Genomic DNA, 27,795 nt, shown 5'->3' with positions numbered 1-27,795 from the left:
AGGGCTTGAGGACCCCAGGGCCTTCCTACTGAATGGGCATCACCTGGGGGCTTGTTAGAAACGCCAAACAGGAGACCCTGCCCCAGACCTGCTGGACCAGAATCTGCAACCTCACAAGATGCCCCAGCTGATTCATATGTCTAGGTGAGGCCGAGTTACGGCTGCGGTGGAGAGAGGGTCACTGGTTTGACCTCTCCAGTAGCCTTTTCTGACTGCCCTTCTGCCTTCCTCGTGCTCAGCTCTACTGTCTCCTTGCATCCTCCCTGCTCCGTGATTCTCTTAGGTGGCCCTAAGTGCTAGAACGCAGCCCCCTAGAACATCCTTCTCTTCATACCCCCTCACCAACCACAAAGCATTTCCAAGCTCCCACGTGCTCGGGGCAAAGGGAGATAGATGCACGCAGTGGTTAAGAGTCAGGGTGTTCAGAAGAGCTTTGCAAACACACAGATCCTGCGCCCAACCCCAGGTTCTCATGCCGAGGGCCCCGGCACCTGAGCACCTCTGGTGAGAAGCACAACCTCCGGCATCACACAGACCTGGGTTTAGAGCCCAGCTCAGCTTTTCCTAGGCTGTGTGACCTTAGGAAAACTGTTTACCCTCTCTAGGATCATAAACAAAAAAAAAGTCTCCTCATCCTTAGAAGTGGATAAAAATATTTGAGACCTCTGCAGCGGGGTTAAACGGGACCTTGTTTGTCAAGTGCTTAAGGACAGTGTCTGGCACCCTATAAACGGCAGCCTTTGTTATTCTTCTTTGTGCCTCTAAGGAGTGTAGAGTCTGGCTGAGAAGAAATGACAACAGGGCACAAAGCCTACATAGGTAAACACTACAAAACAATAAATAAGAAAGAACTCAATGTTGTGGCCCAGCAAGAAGTGCTGGGCTCTGAACTGGGGTGCTCACCAAGGCCAGTGCTATAATCACGCAGGGCTTCCTGGAGGTGGTGGTAGCTTGAGCTGAGGCTTGAGCACAGAGGTTGGCTTGGAACGGTGAGGGTCTCACTGGCTAGAGCAGGGGGCACGTGCTGGGATGCTGGCAGATCTTAATGGATGGGTAGTGCGAGGTGTGCCCCAGCGTGGGGCATCTTGAAGGCAGTTTGGATTGGATGTGGAAAGAAAATGCCTCACTGAAGGTTTCTGGGCAAAGGAGAGGCGGATGGAAGCAGGTTTAGTGTAGTCATGGGCAACTGGATGGGGAGTGGTGTCTCAGGTCAGGGAGGGGGCCTGAGGATGCTCAGGTGTCCGCAGCAAGGGCCTGGCTGTGGTGGCAGCCACAGTGGGTCCCCGGGCAAGAAATAGCTCTTCATCCAATTTGCATCCCATCCTTCCTTCCCAGGGAGCAGGAGACAGAACAAGGTCCTGCTTCGGGTGTCTAAAGTTTCTGCACCCAAAGACGGCACACGATGCCCACTGACCCATCCAGGTCAGGAGCTGCCACAGGGTCTGCAAAATGTCTGCGGACCAAATGCAAAGGAAAATGGCCCTTCCACATGGCTGGGTGGCACACCAGCTGGTCTCTCATTAACCCTCTCAATGATGCACTAGAAAATTAACAACTAAGGCTTTCTGCTCCATTAACACCGAAGTTGGCCCTTGGCGGGGTGGGGTGGGGGTGGGGGTGGGGGTGGGGGGGTGGAGCGGGACAGGTTTTGTCTAGACAGAGGAACTCATAAAGGCCCGATGCCTGGGCTTCTGCCACTCAGGAAGGGGGTGGGCAGAGGAAACCTGGTATGTCTCCCATGGTGGGTGCCTCCCATGGAGAAGTCCCCAGCAGAGACCAATCACAATGGCCGCTCCCTCTTCTCATCCTTAAGATGAGGTTAACAACCTTTCACAGCTTTACTCTGAGAATTAAATGAGATTGCGAACGTGAGAACACTAGCTCAGGTGTGGTACCCACTAGGTGTCCCATCAATTGCTTTGTTATTTTTATTTTTACTGGGAAACAGAAGGGTCTGACTTGGTTCAGGGTCCACAGTCAGTCCCCTAGGAGAGGGTATAAAGGACCCTGGAGCCCTGCTACCCAAATCGCGGTCCCTAGACCGTCAACAGTAGCATTGGCATCACCTGGGAGCTTGCTAGAATACAGAACTTCAGGCCTCAGTCCAGTCCTACTGAATGAGAATCTGCATCTTAACAAGATCCCCAGGCCATTAAAATGCACAGTAGAGTTTGAGACTCTGCTCTAGTATATTTGGTCCTAGGGAAAAACCATCTTCTCCCCTCTCCTCTCCCATCTCAGGAAATACGGGGCCCAGGACTCCGGGTGGGCAGAAGTAGAGGATGCTGATGCCGCCGGGCCCTTTGATTAGCACCTGCTTGCTTGCCATGCTGCATTAAAGCACACGAGAGCACATGTTGAGAAAATTACTCCCTTCTTGATGCCTTTCAATCTTTCCCACTACTGTTTGGTAGTAGATGTCTTTAACATCGATTCTGTTTCTTTCCCTTAAACAGAGACGTAGGAGGCTCAGACCTAGAGCTTTCCAAGGGCAACAGTGTGTAACTAGAATTAATAACACTGTTGAGTGTTTAGTGCATTTATTTGTAAGGAAACTTTTTATTTATTGCAAGAGATACAGATCTTCCATTCGTTTCCTTTCTAAGTAACTGATATTTAAAACAATGAGTCAAATTGAAGAAAAACAGTTAGGTCCATAATAACAGAAGGGTGTGAATCTGGCAAAAATCACAACACGGATATAAATCACGGCAGTTTGGTAAATTATTATTCCTTACAGTTCATAAGAGCCCGCTGAGATCAGCTCATCCACTTTTTTCATATTACAGGTCATGAAATCAATGTAGTAGGCCATGACCAGCACTTCTTGGGTTTGTTTTTAATGGAGTGGAATGGAATGGAATAGACTAGAAGAGCATAAAATTATGAGAACATTGCAAATGTGATAAAACAGTAAGTACTATCCCACAAACTTCTGTTTCAGTTTGTGTGTGTCCTGGCTTACAATGTAAAATGTCTGTATTCTGTATGGGCTGTGGTCCAAAGAGTTAGCAAGCCACTCATGTAGTCCACTCTCCCTTTGGTAGGTGCCCCTGGCCTCTGCTAACTTAATTCCAATGGGAAGGAGTTGACTCCTTTGGCCAGACCACCCATGAGCATGTGTCGAGGTCCCACCACAGCTCTCTCTGGCTCCTCTCTCATGACAGAACTGACAATAGTAGTCTCTGCCACAAGTTATTAAACGGATGCTTCCCAGCCCCGCTGAGGTGAGGAAAGACTCAGGCACCTGCACAGAAAGAAGTGTGGAGATGCACTAGCATGAAGACATGTCATTTTTGGAGGGACAGGATCCCCATCACCAGGATCTGCTCTCCTGGCCCTCTGAACCCTCCCAGGCTTGGGCAGCTCTGTTTCATTGGTCTTCCCTGAAAGATGTCTCTTCCCTTGAAGAGCAGCGATGGAGAGGGGGAAGGAGGCTGGGGGAAGGGCAGGAAGAACAGGAGAAAGCTCTGGGTGGGGGAGGGGATAGAGTTCAGCACAGGGTGGCACTTGAAGGATGGACTTGTCAAGGCTGAGCCTCTGGCCCGCTGCATCCTGGACCCACAGGGAGGGCAGGAGCACGCCGCCAGGGCAGCAGGAGGAAGAAGACGGGGGCAGCAGGTTCAAGGTGGGGGTCGAGGAAGGGGTCCGGAGCACGTAAGGCCCCAGCGCAAGCTGAAATTTCACACTAGCCCCCCTACAAACGGACGAGTGAGCCAAGGGGAAGGTTCATGGGTCCCTACACCCTACCAAGCAGGAATTCCTAAAATTGCCCGCAGACTCAGAGAAGGAAGTAAGCTGCCAGTGACATCTTGAGCAGCAAAGGGAAAGGACGAGAATGGAGTTGTGGGACCCTTTCCCCTCCCCCACGTCCCCACTTTTACCTTCCTGCTTCGCTTGTCAGCTCAAGGCAGTCTTTCACCCCCTTTATCATACCCCAAAAACTCTCCACACGCAAACCCTTTGTGCAACAAGCCCTCCTATCTTGTTTTAGCCTTTCTGGCTCCAGCCAAAGAGCGGTCTGCTAAGGAGGAAGGCCCCAGGCACAGGCTTCCTCCAGAGGCCTGAACTCCCGGCAGGGGACTCTGGGTCTGCACTGGAGCCGCCCTATCATTAGCATGCTTTGTGTGGGTGAGTTCAAATGCAGAAGCTGGTTCTGTAGCCCAACTGGCCCTGGGCCTCAGCAAAGGACCTTGGTGCGCAGTGGCCTGATTTATGGCCGAGAGCTCTCTTTATTTTCCTTTGGAAACTATCGGGGTGAATTTTAAAAGGCCTGAGATCAGAGCCAGCGTGCCAGCTCTGCCAAGTCCTCTCTTCCTCTAGTCCCCACTTACTTGTCCCTTGCCCTGCTCTGCTCTGGAAACTGGGCCTTCGCTGTACCCCATCCCTACCCCCAGAGTCTATTTTCTCTACTTCCTCTTTATCTTGGGGTTAACAAACAGTGCCTCTTGCCAATAATCCAGGGACGAGGTAACTCTGGGGTACGGGTTCCAAGTACCCATGGGAGAGCTCCTTGGGAATCAACCTTAGGAAGAGGCAGCCCAGCTGGTGGGCACTTACAGGGAACCCAGAGGCTGAGAGCTGCCCGAATACCACGGGGGCAGCCAAGACAGTCTCCACAGTTGTCATTCTAGCTAGAGAGATGAACGGATCAATCAATCTCCACGAAATACCAGCTCCCATGAAAGGCGAGGGAGTGTGGGAGGAAGCGTGGTTTCGAGTCAGGCCAACCCTGTGCTCCATTCCTGGCTTGTACTCTAGCGCTAGGACCTTGAATTAATTACTTAACTTCCCTGAGTCCCAGTTTCCTCCCTATAAAATAGAGATAATTCCTTCCTACCTCATAAGGTAGGGGCTGTTGAAGATTAGTGATAACACACGGGCACTGCCCGGGACCGTGCTGACACACAGTAGGTCCTCATCGATGTTGGCTAAGATCATTATCGCTGTGGGCAGCTGAGTGGGCTCTATACAGAGTTGGAGCCATCTGAGATCCGATGCAGCTCAAACTGGGAGACCTTCGGCAATAAGTTAACCTCTCAGGGCTTCAGATTCCTTATCCATAGACCAGGGGGATGATAAAAGGTACCTTGGTGTGTTGTTAGGATAAGGTAAGGAAGTACCTACCACAGCATCTGGCACATAGTACGACTGGTTAAACTTTATGTTTTCTGCCATTCTTCCTCGACCAAATGGAAAAATCGAATTTCCTTGAACTTGGTTGGACTAATGGGCTTTCTCTTCCTTGGGTCCAGTGGTTGTGAGAGCCCCAAGGATGAGGTTTCAAAGGTTTCTCCTTTGCAGAGCTCAGACACATTTCCCTAAAAGGTCCCCACTGCACAACTCCAGGGGTACCATCTCATAGAGCACACAGCCACCCAGACCCCAAACCTCTCAGAAAGGGATCTTTCTCATAAAGCTGTACCTTCAAGGGAGAAACTCACTCAAAAAGATGGACTATATGCTGCTTAGGCCCAGGGCAACCTGCACCTGAACAGTGACCACAAGTGAGGAAACCAATTGCCGTTGTCCGTGGTAGCTATCCCCCAGCTAGGGAAATAACTAGGCTTAATTGTATAACATCTTCAGTCTCCATAATCTTGATCCATTAAACCCTTGCTGCTGGCCAGGAGGCAATGCCCAGGAGGAAGGGGTTAGCCCAACACACTAATAGGATCAGCCCTTCAATCCCATGAAGGTAATTATGGCCACATCCTTCCCCAACAGCCCTGAGTAAACCCACAGATCCCTAGCCAATTTGGGGCTTTTCTAGGTAGTACCAGCTCCACTGACACCACAGGAAGGCCAAGAGCTATGCTGCCTGGAGTGACGAGGACTCTGAGCTCCATCGACATTGGCCCACCTGAGTCCTCCCAGCTGCCCAACTCCTGGAGACGTTGCCCACCTTTGACAAAATGCCTGACCACATCTGCTACGTCTATCTGTGGTCTAGAGGGACACGGAAGCCTCAGAGGTGAAGGTGGAGGAAAGAGGGGAAGGGCACCTGACCAATTAGGTCACCACAGAGCCCGCCCTGTCTCCCGAAGACCACACTGACCCTGTCAGTTTCTATATGGCCAGTAAATCCACATTCGTCTTTCGTCCCGCAGTATGGTAGGGAAGGAAGGGCAGGAAGAGAAGACAGAAATAAAGCACAGGGGGCAGAAAACGGAGTGAGAGGCCCAAATGAGGTCTGAACCTGGGGGAAGAGAACTGGCTGTCCCATCTGCAGTGGGTCACGGTTGCAGCCGGCCCCACCTCAAAGGGCTCTTTGCCAAATGCCTTGGGCAGGGAGTAGGCTTGGGCATCTATCCCCAACCCTCTTATGGGGGTGCATCCTCTAGTTTGCCTGTTGCCCTGATTTCCTTCTTCTTCCCCATTTACAGGATCAGGTTCTCCCCAAGCTTCAGAGACAAGCAGAATGCTCCCACTGCCAATCAGGGCCATCCATGGCTCCGTCAGACCATATCTTGCCAGAAGGAATGCAAGCTAGGGCAGACCAAGGCCACAAGTCAAAACAATCAGCCTCTCCTATCCAGCCCTGGAGACAGGTAAGCCTGCAGGCCTCTCTCCCTGGTACTCAGTGGAAAGCGCCAAGCCCCTGCAGGTAGAATGTGGTGGGAACTCCCCCATGGATTCCCCTCAGCCTACCAGAGCCAGGGGCCCGGCTGAGGCAGACGTCGTGGAGATGACGTGCAGGTGTCCTGAAGCTGCCTTCCTCCTGGTTTGCCCCAAAGGGCTCCAGCTGAGCCAAACAGCTGCAGCACCAACACTGGTGTGGGGAAGGCTTCCAATCACATAATCACAAGCCCTAGCAATGCGTGGGACTCCCTTGGGGGGTCTACAATTACCAGATCCACACAGCCAGAAACTTGTGAATGGACCAGCTAACGGGTTTCTGGGGTTTGCTGGTGGAGTAAGGAGTTAAAGGAACCAAGAACCCAGAAGTTTTCTCTTCCCTCTCATACTCACACACACAACTGGAAATTACTGTGGGCTTATGATAGCACAAGGCACTGGGCTAGGCACCAGCTGAGAACGTGGTCCAACATTCTTGACCCTGCCTGTCCCCTCACACACTTCCCAGCCCCTTCCAAACTCCTCTGCAAGCCTTTAGTGGATCCCTGTTCAGTGACAAAGGCTGTGAGGAGCTGGACAGTTGATCAGTTCAATAGCACTCCTCATCTTCAAAGCACTTGAGAAACATTAACCGGTTAATCCCCGTGGCACCCACGGGAGACATCGTAGCCTCACTTTACAGAGAAGTGTGAGTAAGGAAGGTACCAGAATTGCCCCTGGACCCAGAGAACACCCCAAGTCGTCCATCCTACCGGCTCTCCCCACTTCTTCTACCCACCTAGCTATTTCTTCACCAATGTTCCTGTCATTCCTTCCTTTTCCCAAAGAACCATAACAGCAGCGATCACAACAGCAACAAAAAATCACATTTCTCTGAGTAGGAGACTTAATTCTTCTGCCAGGCCCACCTCTGGGACTCCAGCAGCCACGTCCAATATGGGCTGGTGTTGACAAGCAGGCATACGTGACGGAGGCTTTGTCACAGGACAAGAAAGCATCCATTGGCAGGTGTTCACTGGCACCTCAGAGTGGTCTGATGCCGCCTGGGTAGGAGAGTTGCCCTGATCAAATCCACACCGACTGTCAGGCCAGTGGCCTGGTCCTTGGTGCAACTAATATAGGAATAAGGTGGGAAACGGAGGCAGGTTCCTGATCATCTGGAGATGGGTTTGTATCCCCACAGCCCCAGATGCTTTCCTGGCCATGGGACAGGGCACTGAGTCTGTAAGGGGCATAAAAATATCACCAGAGATTTCCCTTGGAAATGTCGCTTGCGGTCACAGAAGTGAGCTCCAAAGGCAGGTTCTAATAACTACAGATGATCATGTTCTGTCTTCTATGAGGCCCAAATATCTAGAGGTTTTCTTGGCTCCACAGTCGGCATGTTTGAGGCCAGAGCTAAATTGCCTGGGACAAAAAAGAGGCTGGAATGGCCAAGGAAGAGACCTTAAATGTAGCCCTCAGTTCTCTTTTACACAGATCCTGAAAGATTTCGTCTCTACTCGGAGGAACAGAGAAAGTTTCAGAGTACCTCCCATTTTTGTTATTCCATAGAACTTAGTATGATCCAACCTGATCCCGTGGTATAGAAGAAAACCAAGAGAAAGTGGTGTCTAGTGGAAACAGTGGTGAGAGAAAGACAGAGAGAAGATAAGACGAAGAACACAGGCAGAAAAGACGTGCAGAGAGAAACACACCAGCTCCAGGGAAAGAATCTAGGCAAGGCACTGAGGGGGCAAAGCTGACACTATTACATTCATGTAGGAAAATGAATGGTCCAGAGACAGGAGGTGGGGTGGCTGGAACTCTCATCCGCCACACTAGTTTACCGGGGGCAAAGGCCGTGCTCCAATCAGTCCCAGGTCACACGGGCAGCTGGGAGCCAGCCCATCTCCTTGAGTCAGACAGATCTCCATCACTACAGACCTTCAGGACTTCTACTGTAGGGGAAAGAGGGGGTCTGAGGTTCACCCCTTATCAAGTGGCCATGAGCCTGCAGCGGAAGCGTGCACATATGCTAAAGCCAGAAAGATTGAGCCGACAGCTCCAAAGGTAAGACGTGTGAGGGGAGGGGCAGGTTGTCAGCCTGGCATCTTAGGTGTAGAGAATCGCCAGCCTCAGTGAAATTAGACAGAGCCTCAGCCACCCCTGCCCTGGCTCCAGGGCCAGCCCTCAGTTCCTCCAAGAGACACAGAGGCAAATTAGGCTCAGTCATTCAGACCACTTACCCCGCTGGACCATTCTGGGGAGAACTCTTGACAGAGGTCCCCCATTCCATGACATTCCAAGACCTTGAATAAGTTCAGGCATATCTAGGTGACACTCAGGGTCTTCCTCGCCATCCTAGGGTATGATCTAAATCCGAGCTTTGTCACTTACCAGTCATGTGACCTTGGGTAATGATTTTAGCCTATTCAGCCTCTCTTCCTGTAAAAGGGAGATAAGACTACCTATCTTGCAGAGTTGTGAGGTACGGAGAGCCCGGATGGAGTGCCTAGCACAGTGCCGGCATATGGTAGGTCCTCAGGAGATGCTACTATCACTGCCACCTGGAGCAGCGCTTAGAAGGAGCCTCCGTCACTGGGTCATTCACATCCCTAAGAAGTACACGGGCTACCCTGTGCCCTGGGTACATCCCCTTTACAATTCCTGATGGACTTGGCTTTTGTGGGGACTTGCCACCCTGTGAACCTTGTGAGCAGAGAGCTTCCTGAGAGGCAGAGGAACTTCCTCTGGGAGGCACAGAAACCATGCTGCCAGGCAAATGACAGCTTGGGTATTTGTTTTAATTTAGGCTCTTGTCAAGAGGAAAATTTATGGCTAACAGCCCAAACATGACTGCACAGCACCTCCCCAGGAAGTCTCATTCTACGGCTCTCCAATCAGCTGTTTGGAAGAAGGAGGCAAGGACTCCTCCTCACATGGCTGCCAAGTTGGTGTGCCCCCTCCCCTCCATCCAGGCTGCCCCAGGAGCCCAGAGGCTAGGGCAGCAGCATAAGGGTAGACAGCTCAGATGCCAGCCTGCCTGAGTCAGGGCTGATAAACAGGCACCCCTCAAAGAAGGCATCCGTCAAATTCCCTTTTCCAATCCCACCTTCCTCCAGTCGGAAATTTTCAAAGCACCCTCAGGCAATTTTGCTCCTTTGCTCCAGGTTGTGTTTGTGTGTGGGGTTAGGTGTTGGGGTGGGTTGGGGGTGGTAGGAAAACTTGGAAATGATCAGATGATCAGGTGGGGGAGTCTTCTTTAAGGCAATGAAGAGAAAGCCAGAGACAGGTTTCCATAGGATTCTATGCTCTGGGAAATAGGGAAAGCAGTACTGCGTTTTGCAAAGAGTCAGAAATATTCAGGAACATAAGCTGCATGTGAATATGAGGCATTGTTATGACTGTTATTTGCAAGAGCACAGCTAAGAGAAGGTCACTAATCCTTCCTTCGGGTCAGGAGCTGATCTGCAGCAGGGCTCTGAACAGATGTGTGCCCCATTCAGGCAAACACACGTGCACACACACCACACAGCAACCGTGGGCCCTGACCTTCACCCAACGATGCTGGCCTCTGCAGGGGAAGGAGCAGATGGAGTAGCTGGGCTTGGCGGGGGACCGACACCCAGGGGATCCAGCTTTGTCCCTTTGATGTTGAAAAACCAAAGCAGAATGAACCATCACAAGGAGAGCTGGGGCGGGGGGAGGCGGAGGAAAGGAAAGGGAAAAGGATGGGGATGGGGTGGGGAGGAGGAAAGGAAAGGAAAAAGGATGAAGGGAGAAGAGGGAGAAGAAAAAGGTATGGGGAATGGTGGGGACCCAAGGGGATACAGAGGTCAGAGGTTGGGTACTGAGTACTGAGGAGCCTCCAGGGCAAGCCTTTGGGGTTCAAGGCATCACCTTGTCCACTCCGCCCACCGTAAGACTGTTACCAAGGAATTCGAGCCAGGTTGACCCTTAAAAATGTCCTTGTCCCATGGCATCCAGGGTCCAGAACCAGAACCTGGCTCCACCTATCTCCCCCAACCCCTGCCCCTGCCTCAGGACTCTGGGCTAGGAGACCTAGCAAGAGAGAGTGGGAGGGTCCCACTGAACCGATCAGGGAGGGTGAAATCCACTTGCTATCTTCTTCAGGGGTTATCAGGACCCTCTTCCTGTACCACTGAAAGCTAGGGGAAGGCGTCTCAAGGGAGGGGTGGGAGAAATGCAGTGCTTTAGCCACCTAAGCAAGTCGGAGTCGGAGTCGGAGTCGGGGTTGGGGTCGGGGTCCGGGCGCTGAAGGCTGGGCGCAAGCCCCCGGAAGGTACGAGTGGTCAGTTACACATCCCCAGCGGCAGTGCAAGGGCAATCACGTGATCGCGGCAGATTTGGGAGCGAGGGGGTGGAGACGCCGCCGAGGTTAGTGTTTTTTCTTTTTTGAGGGGTGTGGAAGGAGGGGAGAGGGGGAGGGAGGGGGAAAGTGCGGGTGATGCTGAGCCCGGCAGGAAGTACTGCTGAGCTGGGGGTTTTCAGGTCCTGAATCCAAATGGCCCCCACAGAGATGTGCACCTACAGTCTCCCTTACCACACGACCCCACCCCCACCCCGAAACACACTGGCCTCAGGATGTCCCTGAGGTGGCAAACTCAGGCGCCAAGGACTTTACCAAAAATGGCCTTTCTGCTTCAACGTGGGCAGAAGGACAAGCCAGTCGAGGAGCGGAGGCAGCACCCTACAAGAGCTCTCCCCTCTTCCCCAGGGTTGGGGAGTGCTCGGTTACACAACAGGTGGGAGAGGGGTGACACAGCTCTCCTGGCCCCGTCGGTCCACTGCGCACCCCCTCCGGCTTGAAGTCCACTCTGGGGACCCCATCCGCGGCCGATCGCGGGACCCTACGCCGCTCGCCCGCCTGCCGGCCCGCCGGGCACCTGGGCGGCCGTGCACGCAGCCCCTAGTCCGCGCGGGGCTCCCCAGAGAAGCCCGGCATCGCGGGCCTCGGGGCCGTCCAGGCGCAGCGCGGGGTGCCGGGGCCCCTTCCCGCCTGGCCTCCCCTGCCCGAGCGCACACGTACTGCTGTAGAGGGTGTCGATCCAGGAGAGGCGCGGCAGGCCCCGGTGGCTGAGCGGCTCCATGCCCGCGGCTCCGCGCGGCGGCGGCGGCGGCGGCGGCGGCGGCTCCGTCAGATCGGAAACCCGACCCTCATCGCACAACAAAGGAGGGAGGGCGCGGGCGGCGGGCGGGCGGCCAGCCCCAGAGGCCGAAGTTGCCGAGCGCGGGGTGGAAGCCGGGGGAGGCGGGGAAACAGGTAGCAGGGAGGACCGAGCCGGAGCTGCCCGGGAGGAGGGGAGGGCGGGCGAGGGCCGGCGAGCGCCCCCGGGAGCCCTTCCGGCCCCTGCGACCGCCGCGAGCCCCGCTGCGGATCCCGGAGCGGCGGCCCCGCAGCCCGCCCGCCAACTAGCAACTTCTCCGGGGCTGCACGGCGCCCAGGGGCGGGGGGGGCGGGGGCCGCGACCAATCGGCGCGAGGCTCCCGCGCCCCCTCCCCGCAGCACGCCTCCAGAGCCGGGTAGGGGTGTGGGGAGCAGCCGGGGTCCCCACGCGAGAGGCGCTCCAGCCGGTGACGGAGGAGTGGCCCGCGGGGGGTCTCCGGGCTGCGGCGCAGGCCCAGGCTCCTCTTCCTCCCCTCGCTGGGCTCGGCCAAATTCTGGCAACCCGCTGACTAGGTGCCGCGGGGAGACCTACGAGCCCGCAGGGGTGACATCACCTGCCACCCCAGGATCTCTAAGCGCAGTTTCAGGGGCCAGTGAGGCTCCCAGGCCCCTCCCCTAGGCAAGCCTGGGGAGCGGCGCTGACGGGGTTAACGTCCTGCCCGCCCGCGGGAATTCTTGGCTGCCCTAGGACTCTTTCCTTCCAAACCTTAACAGTGCCTCATCTATTTAAACACCCTTGACCCCAAGGCCGGGCGGTTCCTGCCCTACACACCAGCGGGCGGCGGCTGGAGAAAGGCGGGAGGCCGGGGTTCGTCGAGGGGCTGTGGAGGATAAACTGGGTTACAGGAGAGAGCCCAGGGTCTCCGCTGGGTTCCCTCCAGGAGCCTTCTCTGGGGATCCCAGCCACAGCCCCTGTAAGGAGAGACACCATGCATGCCTAATCACAAGCTGAGGGAAGGCTGGGGTCAAGATGCCTTTGAGAACAGACCTTTAGAAACAAAATTCCTTCTAAGACCCGCCCCCCCCCGCCCCCCAAAAGCTGTGAAGAGGTTGGAGTGGGGGAGTTTTATACCTGTGCCCTGGGTGCACGTTCTAAGTGACCCAAGGCAACTTGGCTGCAGGTTTGGTCCTACAGGCCTCCTTGGAACAAAGGACCCTGGAGAAGGGACTGGAGAGGAGGGAGGGTCAGGCTAGGGTGGTCCAGGGCAGTGGGGCTAAATCTCCTTTCCTGAACCCAAGGGAAGGGAGGCAGCGGGCTCACAAGGGAACCCTGCCCTGGACCATTTACCCTGTTTTTACCTCAGATAGTGAGGTTTCTGATAATGGACCAGACCCTCCCACCCCTCATGTCCAAGCAGCTTTAAGGGCAAAGACTTCATGGGACCCAGGTCAATGGACAGGGTTACAAGGCAAAGCTCACCCTGGCCTCTATAGGGGGCAGTGTTGTCAGCATCTCCAGAGCATTTGGGGGGGGGGGCGCTCATCATCTCAAACAACCACAGATCTAGTTCTTCTTAAAAAAGAAAAAATTTAATCGAAGTATAGTTGACATGCAATATTATATTAGTTTCAGACCTTGTTCTTAAGCGGAGAAGCAGACCCTCACCCATGATGCTGACAGGAAGCCTGCACCCAGCCCCTGCAGCTGCTTAGGGAGCGGCCTCCAGAACTGCCCAAGGGGAGGTGGTGGCCACTAGGCTCACAGCAGGCTGGGTGAGCCCCTGGGAGTTGCAGGGGAAGATGCTCTGGGGAGTGAAAAGCCTCCATAGGTGGCTGCGTGGGTGTTTTTCAACCTAGAGGTGACACTGTCCCCTCACTGCATCCACTTGGCTCTCTAGCACCCCAGGCCTCCTGGCTCAGGCTCTGGATCTTGTGGGTCTCCCTGCTCAGCTGTCACCCTCCCACCGTCTCTGACTTGCACACAAGACTGGGAGGACCAAGCAAGCAGGCACCTGGAGCTTGGCAGAGAGGGGGGCGTGCATCTCCAATGAGATGCTCCAGAAATAGAGCCAGGATGGGAGAGGAAGCAAACGGGCTCCTGGAGGAACCAGAGGGAGGACAGTGAGATGGAGGAGCAGAGAGGGGCCCAGGGCCTCTCTTCTTGCCACACGGGAGGCACAGAACCCAGAAGAAAGGTGCAAGCAGGAGCCCCGCCCGGGGAAGCAGCAGCACTGCCCCCTCCCCAAGGACCCCCATCTCCACCAAAGCAGCCTGGGCCCTCTCTGCACGCTGCCTGATGGCCACATCTGGGCACTGACTGCGAGGAGGCCATGGATGTATGTTTCTGCGTGAGTCACATACATTTGCATACATTTTACATTTTTATCTACAAAGGCTGGAACAAGCTATTTTCAGACTAAAATGTTAACAGTTGCTCTCCTTAACACTGCCATAGTTTGCTTTTTTCTACCTTCTGTCCAAGCCTGTCCTGGACCTCCCAATCCAGAACAAAATAGAGGGGAGAGGGGAGAGGGATCTTGGAGGAAAATAAGGAGGAACACTTCTAATACTTAACAGAGAACGCCTGCAGTGGACCTGGCTTGGATCTTAAGGCTTTGTTTACATGACAACCTCACTGTTAGCTCAGCTCCTTCCATTTTCCAGATGAGCAAACTGGGGCACTGGTCAGCTAAGTAACCTGTCCAGACAGTAAGTGGAAGGCTGAGACTTGAACCCTGGCAGTCTACTCGTGTAGCTAAAATGCCATGCATGCTGCCTCCACTGTCAGGGTTGAAAGCAGGATGGCGAAGGTCCCTGGAAATCTTCGCGGGTCCGTGGGTTAGAGACCACCTTCTAGAAAACTCTCCCAATCCTCTTCCATCTCCATACAACTGTCTCACACATATGTCCCAGGAAAGGGCAGTTACTTCAAGATCCCTTGATGCCTATATTGGATGGCTTCCAATAGACACTAACATCACAAACGTTAGACATTAACATCTAACCTTGGCTATAGAGACAAGTGTGTGGAAGCACCAGGGTGATATGAGACCAGGACAGAAACCTCCAGATTCCTGGCACTGAGGGTGGAGAGGAGGTGGGGGGAGACCCAATACCACATCCTAGGAAGGAAGGAGTTGCAAGAGTCATTCTCATTCGCCTTGTGCCAAAGGTGAAGTGCTCTGCCAGCAACCCGCATCTGTCAGAGCAGCAGGGGGACGTTCCATGGACAGGCCACCCTGATTCAGCTAAGTGTGGACCTGCCCGTGCACCCCAAGGCACTGAATCAGCACCCATCACACCTCGTCCTCCAAGTCTGCGCTAACCATTTGCTGTCTAGCCCTTTGGGTGAACACGTTCCTCCTTCCCCTCTGGCCTGTGCACTCAGTCTGTCCTGGCTCCCTGCTTCCCATAGCAACGGGCCTGCTCCTGCCTCACCACCAGATTTAAGGGGGATTTAAGGGTAGGTTGCTGGGAGCACTGGGCTGATGATGAGGGGCCGAGTGGGAAGAAGATATATCCCATCCTGAAGGTCAGCGGCCTTGCCCTTAATCCCCAGGGCTGTGCTACTCACTCCCTCTCCAATGGGAAAAGGGTGACCATGCTTAGAAACAAAACTGGGTATCTCCGTTGTTCTTCCCTCCTTGCTGTTAGCAGCTCAGCTCCACTGTGCACAACAGGAAGGCCCCTGGGAGTCCCTGCAGGGGTCACTGTTGATGAAGAGGATGTCCATTCACCTCTTCCCACTCTGAGTCCCACAGAGAGCACCAGAGTGAGCAGGCTGGAGGTACAGGTGGTCAGGGGTGGGGTGGCGGTGGGCTCCGCATTCAAATTCACAAAAACAAGGGACTTCCCTGGCGGTCCAGTGGTTAGGACTCCTCGCTTCCACTGCAGGGGGCACGGGTTCCATCCCTGGTCAGGGAACTAAGATCCTGCATGCCGTACGGTGCAGCCAAAAAAACAAAAACAAAAACAAAATCAGACTGTGATAGTCAAAAACCCGTTGGCACCCTTTCTGGCAGATCAGCTCTTTAAAAGCTGGGACTGCATCTTTTTTCACTGCACTCAGCCCCGTGGATGAATGAAGCAGGTAGACCTCCAAGGCAGCCGTTACTACACTGCGCCCCCAGACCAGCATTCTGCCAAAAGCCCCATAGATCGGCCTTCAATAATACATGCTGAATAAATAAAACTAATGACGGCTAACTTTGATGGAGTGCTTCCTGAGTGCCAGGCCCTGCTTCACATAGACCACCTTTCTTAGTCCTCATAATGAACCAATGAGATAGGCACTACTAGTCTCTCCATTCCGTCCTGCAGAAGCAGGAAGGCTATGCTATTGGCCAGCTAGCAGGTGGTGATACTTGGAAATGAACCGAGATTCTGAATCCGGAGTCCACATGTGTAATCTCTGTACCGGGCTGCAATGAGGGAATAAATGAATAAACAGAATGAAGTTATAGACTCAGGGAGGATGAAATTGGAGCTACAGGAGGAAGGCAATTCCAGAACCCCCCAGAGCCACCAATGATTAAGCAGAAAGAGAACTGGTTCCCAAAGAAAACCGCATCTACTACAACAGGGCACAGGACCCTGGAGACAAGCTAGCTGCAATCGATCCGATGACGATTTCCTGAACTCTAGTCCCCGCCAAACCCCACTTTCCAGCCTCAGTTTTCACATCTCTAGGTGGGCACCCAGGTGGAGCAGGGAGATGACCTCCAGGCTTCCTATCTGCCCTGGCAGACCCCGGATTGGCCTGTTTCTGGCTCCTTGCTTCATTTCCTTTAACCTCTGTACAGTAAATCAGCATCTACTCTTCTAAGATTCACCCTCACCCCTTGGACCTGGAAAGAAGAGAATTCCCCAGGCCTCTCCTGGGTCACCTCTAAGTGGGAAGTTCTGGCCTAACAGTCTGTCCTTTGTCCTCTTCCTTCCCGTCTCTTCCGAGGCTCCTCACTTTTCCAGCAGACAGCGAGATCTACAGGCAGCACAGGCTTACTGGAAGCTCTCCTCGCTGTTCATTTCTCTTCCAAAGTTTTGTGTCAGCTTGAGTCACGGGAGAGATGTAAGAGTCATGGCAAGATGTAAACCAAAGGATCACATTCACCTCCTTGTTGCCTCCCTCGGCACCATGGTCGGGAGAAGCACGGTGACATCCAGGTCCCTGTAGCTGTGAAGCTCCCCACAGACACCCACATATTTCTCGGGGGCTGTGCTGAAGCCCCACTCCCATGGGTAGGGCCACAGTGAGTCCAGCATCCCCGGAAGAGTAGCTGCCTTAGAGTAACTAAGCAAGCTGCAATTTCAGGAGGGTCTCGGGCCACGTCCCAGCTAAAGTGGCCCTCACCCGACAGGGCTCGGATCGTTCCACCGAGAGGTCAACATGCGAGGTTTCCGAGAGCAGATTAGAGGGCTCGACAGTAGGGTCTGGAGCCCCCTGCCTGATTCACTTACCACAGCATCCCCATCAGCATTTGGAAAGAGGCAAGCAGAAGAGACAGAAGGATTCTACAAGTCCCCAAAACCCAGAGACAAAGTTCAATGGCTCCAACCTTATCAGCTCCAAGTGAAGCAAAGGCATGTCTCTCTGGGGCCAGAGCTCACAGGCTGGCCCTCTGCCCTCCCGTGGTCACCATTCCCCTGAAGCTGGCTGTGCTTCTTGCTCTCTCAGCCAGAGTTCTGCAGGTGCCTCCCAGCCCTGCGCTACTCTGCCACGAGCTCTGACGCCACCCGCCAGGCTGGCCCTGTCCCTGTCAGGCCCAGGAGTGGCTGCAGGGGCTGAGGGCTGGCTGTCAAGGAGACCAGCTCCAAGAGCTGGTGGCTCAGCATTCAAGAAGGGGAGGACAAAGGAGCAGCAGAGCCTAGCCAGTGGTGCTTGTCATCAGCGGAGTCTCGCTCTGGGGTTACCGTTCAAGTTCATGGTGTGTGGCCCTGTCTCTTTAAGGACCAGGCCTCTTTAAGAGGAGTTCCCTCTGCAGTCACTCCAGCCACCAGTGGTCCTGCGGCAGACAACGGGGACTCCCAAGCGCCATCTGGTGGTCCAACAGAGCAGCATCTCAGCCACCCTGGACACAGTCCTGCCACCCTGGACACAGTCCAGCCAAGAGGCCTGGAAATACCTGCACCAAAATCTCAGCTTCGTCCACCGGATCTTGCTCTGGGCTTTTGGGTTACCACTGTGAGCAATGAGGCTACAGAAGTCAGGAGGAACTCCCTCTGGGGTCAGGAGACAGCAGGAGCCCCCATGAGTGGCCTGGGAAGAATAACCATCCCACTGGACCAAAGCTTCTCTAAGATATTCTGAAATTAGAGGACTTATCAAGTCTTCCTGCTGGCCATCTGCAGGACATAAGGCCTGTACGTATCCTGTTCCCATAAACACTGGAACAGTAGTTCTCAGTTAGGAGAGGGCTAGTTTGTATTGCCCCACCAGGAAGTATATTTGAAAATGTGTCGGAGCATTTTAAAGCCAGAGATGTTGAAATGTCCTGCAGTATGCAGAAGTATCCCAAAGAAGGTCTGTCCCCAAATGCCAACAGTGTTAAGAACACTACTTGGTTAGGAGGAACAGCGGCTTGTTCCTTAGCAACCACACACACACACACACACACACACACACACACACACACACACACACACACACACACACACACACACACACACACCACCGTTCTTCTTTCCCCCATCATTCTGCCTTTGGCGTCCTCCTTAAATTTTACCTTTATAACCTTAGAGGTGGAGAGAGGGAGTGATCTGGCCAAGGCCCCCTTCACAAGGAATGCCAGTGCCCCTGGCTGCCCCTCCCCCAAAGCCAGGCACACACTTGCACCCAGTGTGCGTTGGGCTGTTATGACCCTTAGATGGGAAAGGCAGACAGGCTGGCAGCCTGACTCAGACCGTTAGGAAGCAGCAGATGGTCTCTGAGAAGAAATCACAGAAGACCGGCCCCTCCTTCCCCCAAGGGGCCACCCTGCCTTCCTTCCCACATGGATGACTCAACCTAGCTTTGCTCTCTGTCTCCAAACTGTCCCGTGACACCCATCTTTCACATAAGGCACTTTCAAGTACTGATCGTGAAACCCGGTGAGTCCTAATTTCTCCTTCCCCAAGCTCACCGCATCCTGATCTGGGCTGGTCAGCTCAGTTTCATGAACACTGTCTGGTGCCACTGGCTGACATGAGAAACCAACACACGTGACATATGTTCTAATGAAGGAAGAGTGGAAAAAAATGAAACACCGTCTGCATTGGTCAGTGGAAGCCACACAGTGGTCACAGCTGAGCTGGGCCTGTTGGTCTAGAAGTCGCAGGCTCATGAGGCTGACATCATAGCTAGAACGATCAGTTGGGGGAAGAAGTTTTCCAGCATCAAACAGCAACTAGAGAACACTTCCCATTGCTGTCAGAATAAAGACCACACCCTTTTAGTGGCACACAAGGCCCTGTGGCCTGGCCCCTCCCCTCCTCTCATCTTCATCTGGCACATTCTTCTCCCGGTTCTCTCTTGCTTTTTCAGAACTTTTGAACAGGACGACATCTCTGGCTAAAATGCTCTATCCAACTCTGCCCAGATACCTCCTATCTTCCCTCTAATCGTAAATATCACTTCTGCTAGGAAGCTGTCCCTAACCACCAGACCGGGGAGGCCTGCATTTCAGATGACTCAGTGCTCTAGTAAATCACCTAATGCCTGTCTCCTCTGCTAGACTGAGAGCTCCGAGAAGGTATGAACCTCATCTCTCTTGTTCACCACTGTACCCCTGGCACCTTGAAATAGTGGTTTCAATGAACGAATAAGTAAATGAATGAATGAATGACCAAAGATGCTCCTGGTCACTAAGACCTTAGAATGCGGGAGTACAGAAGTTTCAGCCGACCCAGCTCCAACTGGAAAGAACTGTTGGGGGGGAATTCCCTGGTGGTCCAGCGGTTAGGACTCTGCGCTCTCACTGCTGAGGGCCGGGGTTCAATCCCTGGCTGGGGAACTAACATCCCACAAGCTGAGCAGTGCAGAAAAAAAAAAAAAAAAAGACAACAGTCAAGGCCAGTTGGAATGTCATGTCCAGAATGGTCTCACTCTCCGAAAGACGCAGAAAAACAACAGGATCCTAGAGTCGGATCTGGAGCAGAAGAATCGCTGTTCCAATTAATTCTCTAACTGCTCACACGAAATCCCAACTAAAAACTCCCCAGTGCCCAGGGCTCCCTTGCTAAGCAGCCAGCATTTGATGCTGCACTCTTTTTCACCCAATCAGACACCAACATGGAAATGGAATAGAAACTGAGAAATGGTTCAGCCCATTAAGGGAACTTTGGTCTCAATTTTTAGAGTCCTTCTCCTAGGCCTGTCCCAAATTTGCAATTAATTTTGATTTGGGTACGTTCCTGTCCTGTCTCTCCTCCTGGTAGGGTGCGGACACTGGGAGTCCAGGAGAGAAGATGCCAGTGGCCTGTAGCTATGCTGAACTCCCCTGTCCCAGGGGGCTGTAGGCTGCAGCTGTCACTCACCAGCTTCCAGTGATAACTTTGATGCCCCTTCAACCGGACAGATGGGAAATCTTGCTTTCAGCTCAGTGATGGGAGAAGGAGGTGGAAACTGATTCTGGGCACCCTGTCCTCCTGAGGACCCAGCTTGAGACGTTCTACAGACTGCCTGACAGTTGGACAGACAGACGGACAGGGCTTGGGCAGACCCTCTGTGGCTGCTGCTTGCACTGAGCTACGGTGACCACTGGGCAGACCTGAGAGCCCTGGAGGGCACTACACCAGACTTACCCGGTCTGCTGGGCACCTGCGAAAAGGGAAGCAGGTTTCTTTTCATTTTCCCCTTCACCAAAACAGAGACAAATACAATGTCCAATTATTCATCCAGGTCTGATTTGTTGGGCCTTGGTTCTCGATGGTCCAGGAAATCACCCTAGGCCACTGGGGTCAGTAACCTGGATGGTTAGTCCTCTACACTACCTGCCAACTTCTCACCTACTGCTTAGTAAAGAAGTTCTGGCGTAGTTAATACCCTTTGTGTACTTCTCTTCCCTGAAATGAAGGGACCTGCCGGGAGGAGGTAGTGGTTGACAACAAAGGGCAGAGGAAGAGTAATAAAGGTGACAGCAACAAACACATGGTGCTTCCCGTGCCAGGGCTGATCTAAGGACTGCATGCATTAAATCACTGAATTATCACAGTAACCCCCAACTACCCCAGAATCCAAATTTTTGCCCTTCAACACTCTACTTCCTCTCCCCAAAGAAACACACTAAACTGAGCACACCCTGAATCCAGGTCCTGGCTCTGCCCCTAACCTGCTGTGTGACCTTGAGGAACTCTCTTTCCATCTCTGGGCCTCTGTTTCCTCACCATGATATGCATGGATGCAGGCTGCCCAGTCTATCATTCCTTGAGAGATGACCAGGAAACAGCTGATGAGGGAGAGGAAAACTGTCTTCTTTCCTACGCCTCAGTTGCCCAAGATTTCAGGAAGTTCCATGGGTTATGAGGGCTAGAAAAGTTACTCATTACCTCATCGAATAGTCCCTGAACCCTATATAAATAAGACTGTGTTCCTTTGCTCAGGATGCTTATGACAGTGGATTTGAGACATGCCCAGAAGTCACCAAGAGGCAAGGCAGCCCCTGCTGTGCCCAAAGAGTGGTCTAGACAGTACGGTATGGAGGGAGTGGGGAGGGTCACCACCTGGAACTGAGTTGCTGACTAAACGCTTCTTGGAGGAAATGCCATTTGAACCAGGGCCTGGAAGGACATCTCATATTTCATTGGCAAAAATGGTGGGGTGGGGAGGCAGGCATTCTGGCGGGGGGTGGGGGGAGAAGCATAAGCAATTACACAGAGGCAAAAAGTGGATGAGGAGGGGGACCAGAATGGATGACTGGGGAGAAGGTTCTTTTGGGAACTGGGGGAGAATACAGACTTGCTAATCTGATGTGCAACCTCAGCATGAATCAGGGACACAACAGAATCTGCAGCTTTTCTTAGGCCTGTCTTTATAAAGAAGCCTTTCTGGGGCACCTCCTCCCCCTGCAACGCCCACGAAGGTTCAGGACCACCTCCCCTCCCTGTGAGTTTGTGGGCAGAGGCACTCATTCCCGAAAGCCCTTCCATCAATGTGTCCCCGGCTTCACCAATATTTACGTTCTGGGCACTGTGCTAAGCGCATGACTTTCACTCTCACTTTTTTTCCCCAGCTTTATTGAGATATAATTGACAAAAAACATTTTGTAAGTTTAGGGTATACAGTGTGATGACTTGATATAAAAATGTATTGTGAAATGATTACCACAATAAGGTTAGTTAACTCATTTATTATCTCACGTAGTTACTTTGTGTGTATGTGTGTGGTGAGAACATCTAAGATCTACTCTCTGAGAACCTTTCAAGTATTCGATACGGTATCGCTAACTAGAGTCACCGTGTTATACATTAGAACCCCAGAACTCATTCATCTTATAACTGAAAGTTCGTACCCTTTGACCAACACCTCCCCATTTCTGCCGTCCTCTAGCCCCTGCTCACCACCATTCTACTTTTTGTTTTTATGTAACTCTAACCTTTAATACATGACACTTCTACGTGGAAGACACAATCATTATCCCTACTTTATAGAACAGACTCAAAGTCACACCTCTAGTAAGTGGTAGAGCCAACTTCAGTCAGATCTGACTGGGTCCAGAGCCCAAGCTCTCAACAGCTTTTTTGTTTTTTCCAGTTGACTTTTTTTTTAACATCTTTATTGGAGTATAACTGCTTTACAGTGGTAAGTTAGGTCCTCAACAGCTTTTACGGACTGAATGAATGTTTGTGTCCCCCCGTCCCCCCCCCCCATTCATAGGTTGAAGCCCTAATCCTCAATGTGAAGGTATTTGAAGGTGAGGTCTTTGAGAGCAATTAGGTTTCGATGAGGTCACGAGGGTGGGGTCTCCATGATGGGACTGGTGCCCTTATAAGAAGAGACCAGAGCTCTCTCTCCGCCGTGTGGACACACAGCAAGAAGGCAATGACCGCAAGCCAGGAAGAGAGCCTCACCACGAACTCGATCATGCTGGCACCTTGATCTTGCACTTCCCAGCCTCCAGAACTGTGAGAAAGTAATACCTGTTGTTTAAGCCACTCAGCCTATGGTATTTTGTTATAGCAGCCTGAGCGGATCAAGATCCCCACCGTGGACTGTGCCTGTCCACCAGTCATGACGCCGCACGAGGCATCCAAGCTTTTGACATCCCAAGATTCTTCACTGGCAAGGGAGCCAAGTTCCCGGGCATTCCAGGCAGCTTTGGCATCTGACACTAACACGAATTTATCGGCAGAGCTCTTAAAGCTATTCTCCAGACACAAAAGGACACAGAGGGAATTCCCTGGCAGTCCAGTGGTTAGGACTCTATGCTTCCACTGCAGGGGGCACGGGTTCAACCCCTGGTTGGGGAAATAAGGTCCTGCAAGCCGCTGGTGTGGCCAAAACCCAAAATAACCCCAAAGAAGACACAAAGGTACGTTTCCATCCTTTCTCCTCAACTGAAGTCTGACAAGCTCTGGGATCTTTCGACTACTCCTTGGGTACGAGGCCCGTAGCTGGAGTGTTCCTGGTGGTGAAGGTGTTTTGCAATGCAATAGGAAGTCTCTGGGGTACGTCTCTCACAAAAGCAGCCCCCAGCCTTGCCTGGGCTCAGGTTCATCCAAGTATCGTAAGGAGCATTTTAAGGAAAATCATCCCTTCGCGAACCTGTCAGGGGAATGCAGGAGAAAATTGGGGTATCAGCTCTACATCCTGCCTTATCCAAATGTTCATGCCTCCACTGCCCTGGCCCTAAAAAAGAAGACCAGTACACTCAGAGCTTTCTCGAAAATTCTTTGTTCTCTGAACAGAGCTAGAGGCCTTGGGGGAAGGTAACACCTCATGGTAAGGTATAAGAGATTCACTCTCCTAAAGAAGGACACTGTGCTTCTGAGAAAGCTTCCCACAGAATCTCAAAAGGCAAAGGCTCTGAGGAATTTCAGTCCCCCGCCCTGCCCCGGCCCCTGCAGTGCCACCTGGGCGGAAGCACTTTTCAGTGCTGCAGGGGTTGGCTCATCTCTGAGGCATCTCTCCCACAAAGGCAGCCCCCAGCCCTGCCTGGCCCAGGCTCAGCTGAGAATTATTAAGGAGCACTTAGAGAGAATCCTTCCTATTCCAGAGCCAACTGGGAAACAGGGCCTGGTCTCAAGCTCTGCGTGGAGAGGGTGAGGGCTGGGAAGTGGGAGCTGCAGCAGCCTTAGTTTCCTCTGAATGATTTCAAACACCTGCCCCTGCACATCCCTTCCAGCGTGGGCCCCATATCCAATGTCCAGTCTGACAGGTGGCAAACAGGAAGACCCTGTCCCTCTGCCCCCTGCCCCCTCCAAAGTCTCAAGCTCTGGAGACTTCCTTAGATCTTAGCCATGACTCGGATGAAACATGGTGCCTCACCCTAATCCCCCTCTCACAGCCCAAGGTCTTCTAGACAACTCATTGCCCAATCTCTTACGTGCCGCACTGAGTTAGTTTCCAGGTTCCGGTTCCTATTTCTATCTGATTAATCAAGTTTCTTTCCTCCAGGAAGCCACGTGTTCATTACGTGGAGGTAGCCATAGGTCACCGGTGGCGAGGAGAGGGTGCTGGGAAGACCCCAGAGCCTTGGGTAGTGGCTCCCCACTCCGAGCAGCCAGCATCCCAGGGAGCCCGGGGCCACCCGGGGGAGACAGTGCAGCCCCAAATGAGATCTTGACTTGGTCTCCAGTTTCCCCGGAGAACAGTCTCTTTTGCAGGAGGCCCCTGACATGGGCTCTGTGTCAGGCAGCCCAAGGCAGAAGGCAGTAGCAACCACTCCAGACAGGCCAGGAAGGACATGGTGCCTCCTCTTAGCACCAGCTGGCCCTGGCTCCGGGCCCGCTCTGCCCCTCAGATCCCTGGCTCTTGGGGCAAATGCAGTGTTGGAGCAAAGCTGCTGAGACAGGAGGTTAGTTCTCTGGGGGCCCTCAGGGACGCTGGGCTGGTTTTTTTCTGGAGGTAAGCGGGCTGCTTTTGTAAAAAGAGACTCTGTGTGCCTCCCATCACAGCGGACCACAGACGAGGAAGGAGCCACAGAGGAGCTCTGGCGGGGCTCCTTGTTCCCGAGGCCACACGTGGAACTGCACACGCAGGCAGGCCACGTTTCTTTCCAGGCCCCGCCACAAGGAGCTCTGACTTCCTACAAGACCACGAACCCCAACAGCAGGACACGTGGGCGGCACTTCTGCTGATTTCTAACGTGGCTTGAGGACCCAAAACGAAGAGGTTCTGCCTTGTCCAGGAGAACATGGCCCGAGCCACTAACAGCAGCTGACTTTCCACCTGGCCTGCCTGATCCTGCTGGCAAAGGTGCTTGGTTCCAAGGACAAGACACTCTCTCCCATGCAGCTGGTGAAGGTGTGGAAGCTTCTGTCGGGAGTGGTCAGGGTCACAGACACCTCGTGTTGGAAAACAAGTTCTCTCTCGCTCTGCAGGTGGCAGGGAAGAATGGGGAAACAGGAGCCGGGCTGAGGTCCTGCTGTGAAGAACACCTCAGCTGTCTGCTCAGAAGCCACACTGCAATTAGCACCCTGCCATTTGCTCATTTGTATGCATTTCACATGTCACCAGAGGCCTCAAAGAAGGTGTGAGGCATATAGGCTGTTGGGTTTTTTTAACTATAAGTTTATGCAATTTGTTTTTCCTGTTGTGAAAGGAAAGCCACAATTAAAAAAAATTTAGACAGTAATAGAGTGAAATGCGACCTGCTAATGCACCACCGCATTAGCATTTTTCAGCCCTTTCTGGTATGTGCACCAGGGCTCTCCGGAGTGTGCTCAGGAGCTTCTCGGCTACGGATCCTCAGCTGGTCCAGCCTTCCTTCGTTCTCCGCCCCTGTCCTGTTACGTCCAGCAGGGCAAGCGCTACCCAGACAAGCTATGACCTCACTCTGCTCAGGGTCTCCTTGGCGCCAGACACAAAGATCAGCCCCTGTGTGGAAACTCTAGTTCGCCATCCAAGATTGTTCACAGTGCAAGTGAGATGTCTCTGGTTCCTTGGGGGAGGGAGGAACATCACCACCCGCTTGTCAGCGCCACCAGGGACACCAGAGATAAAGTCTCATCTGCAGAGTCCTTGGTAGGAAGCGAGAGCTGCTCCTGATGGGGCCCCAGGCTTCTTACTTCCTCGGGGCTGGGTTTCAGCTTGGAGATGGGAAGGGAGTCTGGGGGTTGGCCAGGGCTACCCACCTGCCTCAGAGGGGCTGTCCTAGTGATGTCAGCCCTTCAGCAAAGGAAACTGAGGAGGAGGGGAGGGAGGAACAGGGAGAATGGTAAAGACAAAGTTCTGCGGAAGTTCACTGCCTAAACCCTAACCCCCAGACAGGAACGGAACGAGTGGAGGGCTGGGTTTGCCGTTCCCATCTCAGGAGAGCAGGACAGAGAAGCGCTGGCCAAACTTTTTCACCCGGTGGCGTGTGCAGGAAATGCCAGTGTTTGCACAGCATGCTGCCATGAGCAGACAAAGCTGCCGGCTGTCAGAGGTGAGGGGGGGCCGTTCTGCTGCCCCATGACTTGCCCTGAAGCTGAGATGTCAGTATTTCCCCACACCTTCAGCCTGTTCTAGGCACACGGATCGGGGAGAGGGAGTGGGGAGAGATGGTCTTCTGCTTGCAACAAACCCTCCCAGGTGGCCGCAGGCTTCGTAAGCATTTCAGAGTTTAGAAGCCCCCACAATGCCAAGAAAAAGCCAGTGAAACTCCCTCTAAGGCAGCAATGCCAGCCCCCATAGCAGGTGAAACGAGGCAATGTCCGGGTGAATTCACCCTCACACCCAGACAACGGGGCTGAGGGCACACTTCCCAGGAGGACATCCTATCTGCTGGGCATGGCTGCTGATAAGGCAGAATTGACAGCCTGGAGGAGAATGCCGTGGCTTGGGTCAGACAGTGGTTGTGCCGATCTTGTCAAAAAGTTCCTGTTTCCTGGCCAAGGTGGAGACTGATACTTACTTTTACAAAAGCAGAACTGCCAACACAGTAGCAGCTCTTCTCTGATGCTCCGGGCCTGGGTTAGCCCATCCTCCCATTCCAGGTGCCTGGGGGTAGGGACACCGGCTAATTCCCTTGGGCACTGCTACCAGGAGCTTTGGTCCCCTGCAGGCAGCTCACATCAGCAACAGCTACAAGAGGCCAGCTTCTGGGCTTCTGCAGAGCTGAGTGTGTAGAGAGTTCCAGAGTTCTGGATGCAGAGCTTAATGGTATAGGTCAGGATGTGGGTTCTGGAGACAGAACGGACCTGGGTTCAAGATCTGGTGTCCTTAAGCAATTCAACCTCTCTGAGCCTCAGTTTCTTTCATGGTAATATGATAGTTATGGTAGCTGCCTCAACTCCATGGTTGAAAGTATCAAATGAGATCAACAGATGTTAGACCCCTCAGGGCAGTGCCTGCCCCATTACATCCACCCAAGCAAAGTTAGCTATTATCATTATGGTGGTTGAACTCTGCATGCACACACACACAGACACACACACACATTTCACAGCTCTCTCCTGAGGGCCAAACAAGGCAAAAAGTGAAACCTGGCTGAAAAGGTTACCGCAAACCTAAATTAGAGACACTGCGACTTATACTGAGTCCACCAAAGCCAAACCACACACTTCGTTTCCTGTAGCTGTCTCATTGTCACTGCAGAGTTAATTTTTTAGCATTTTTAAGAGACAAAGCAACCCTATTCTTCTTAAGTGTGCCCCCTCCATACTTTGCTATTCAATAGCAGCTGGAATAAGAAAAAGAAGATCCCATCTAGAAAAACATAATCTCCTTGCCTTCAAGTCAGGGCTGTCATATTGGAGAGAGGCAGGAACTTCTACATTGCTAAAGATCACTGTCCTTGAAAGATTTCAAGGACAATGGAAACTGAAAAGTTGAGTACAGTATGTAAGCTCTCCTGACAAACAGAATTTTCTCCAGGGCACCTAGGTAGAGTACCCTCTTTGAGTAAAAGGGAAACTGAGGTCTGAAGTGTTTAAATGTGTTCAAAGAAAAAAAAAAGATATATGAGTAATTTCATGTTAAAATTATAAAC

The 27,795-nt window shown here is 53.0% G+C and overlaps 1 protein-coding gene across 2 annotated transcripts in view; it reads right to left on the bottom strand.

Moving 5' to 3' along the window:
• ABR (ABR activator of RhoGEF and GTPase) overlaps window positions 1–27,795 on the bottom strand; it is a 178,857-nt gene that overhangs the window by 121,405 nt on the left and 29,657 nt on the right. The window contains exon 1 of one of the 2 annotated variants that reach the window (XM_027130543.1): window positions 11,612–11,698. The exons of the other annotated variant lie outside the window; for it this stretch is intronic. Coding sequence (XP_026986344.1) covers window positions 11,612–11,672 — 61 coding nt within the window. The 5' untranslated portion in view covers window positions 11,673–11,698. Of the gene's footprint in view, window positions 1–11,611; window positions 11,699–27,795 lie in introns of those variants that run through there. 2 annotated transcript variants of the gene reach the window in all.

This window comes from Aethalodelphis obliquidens, unplaced genomic scaffold (genome assembly GCF_003676395.1).
Source record: "Aethalodelphis obliquidens isolate GAN/ISIS:26980383/991018 unplaced genomic scaffold, ASM367639v1 scaffold38, whole genome shotgun sequence".
NCBI lineage: Eukaryota > Metazoa > Chordata > Mammalia > Artiodactyla > Delphinidae > Aethalodelphis > Aethalodelphis obliquidens.
The sequence above is the reverse complement of the archived record's forward strand: the minus strand, read 5'-3'. Positions and strand labels throughout refer to the sequence as shown.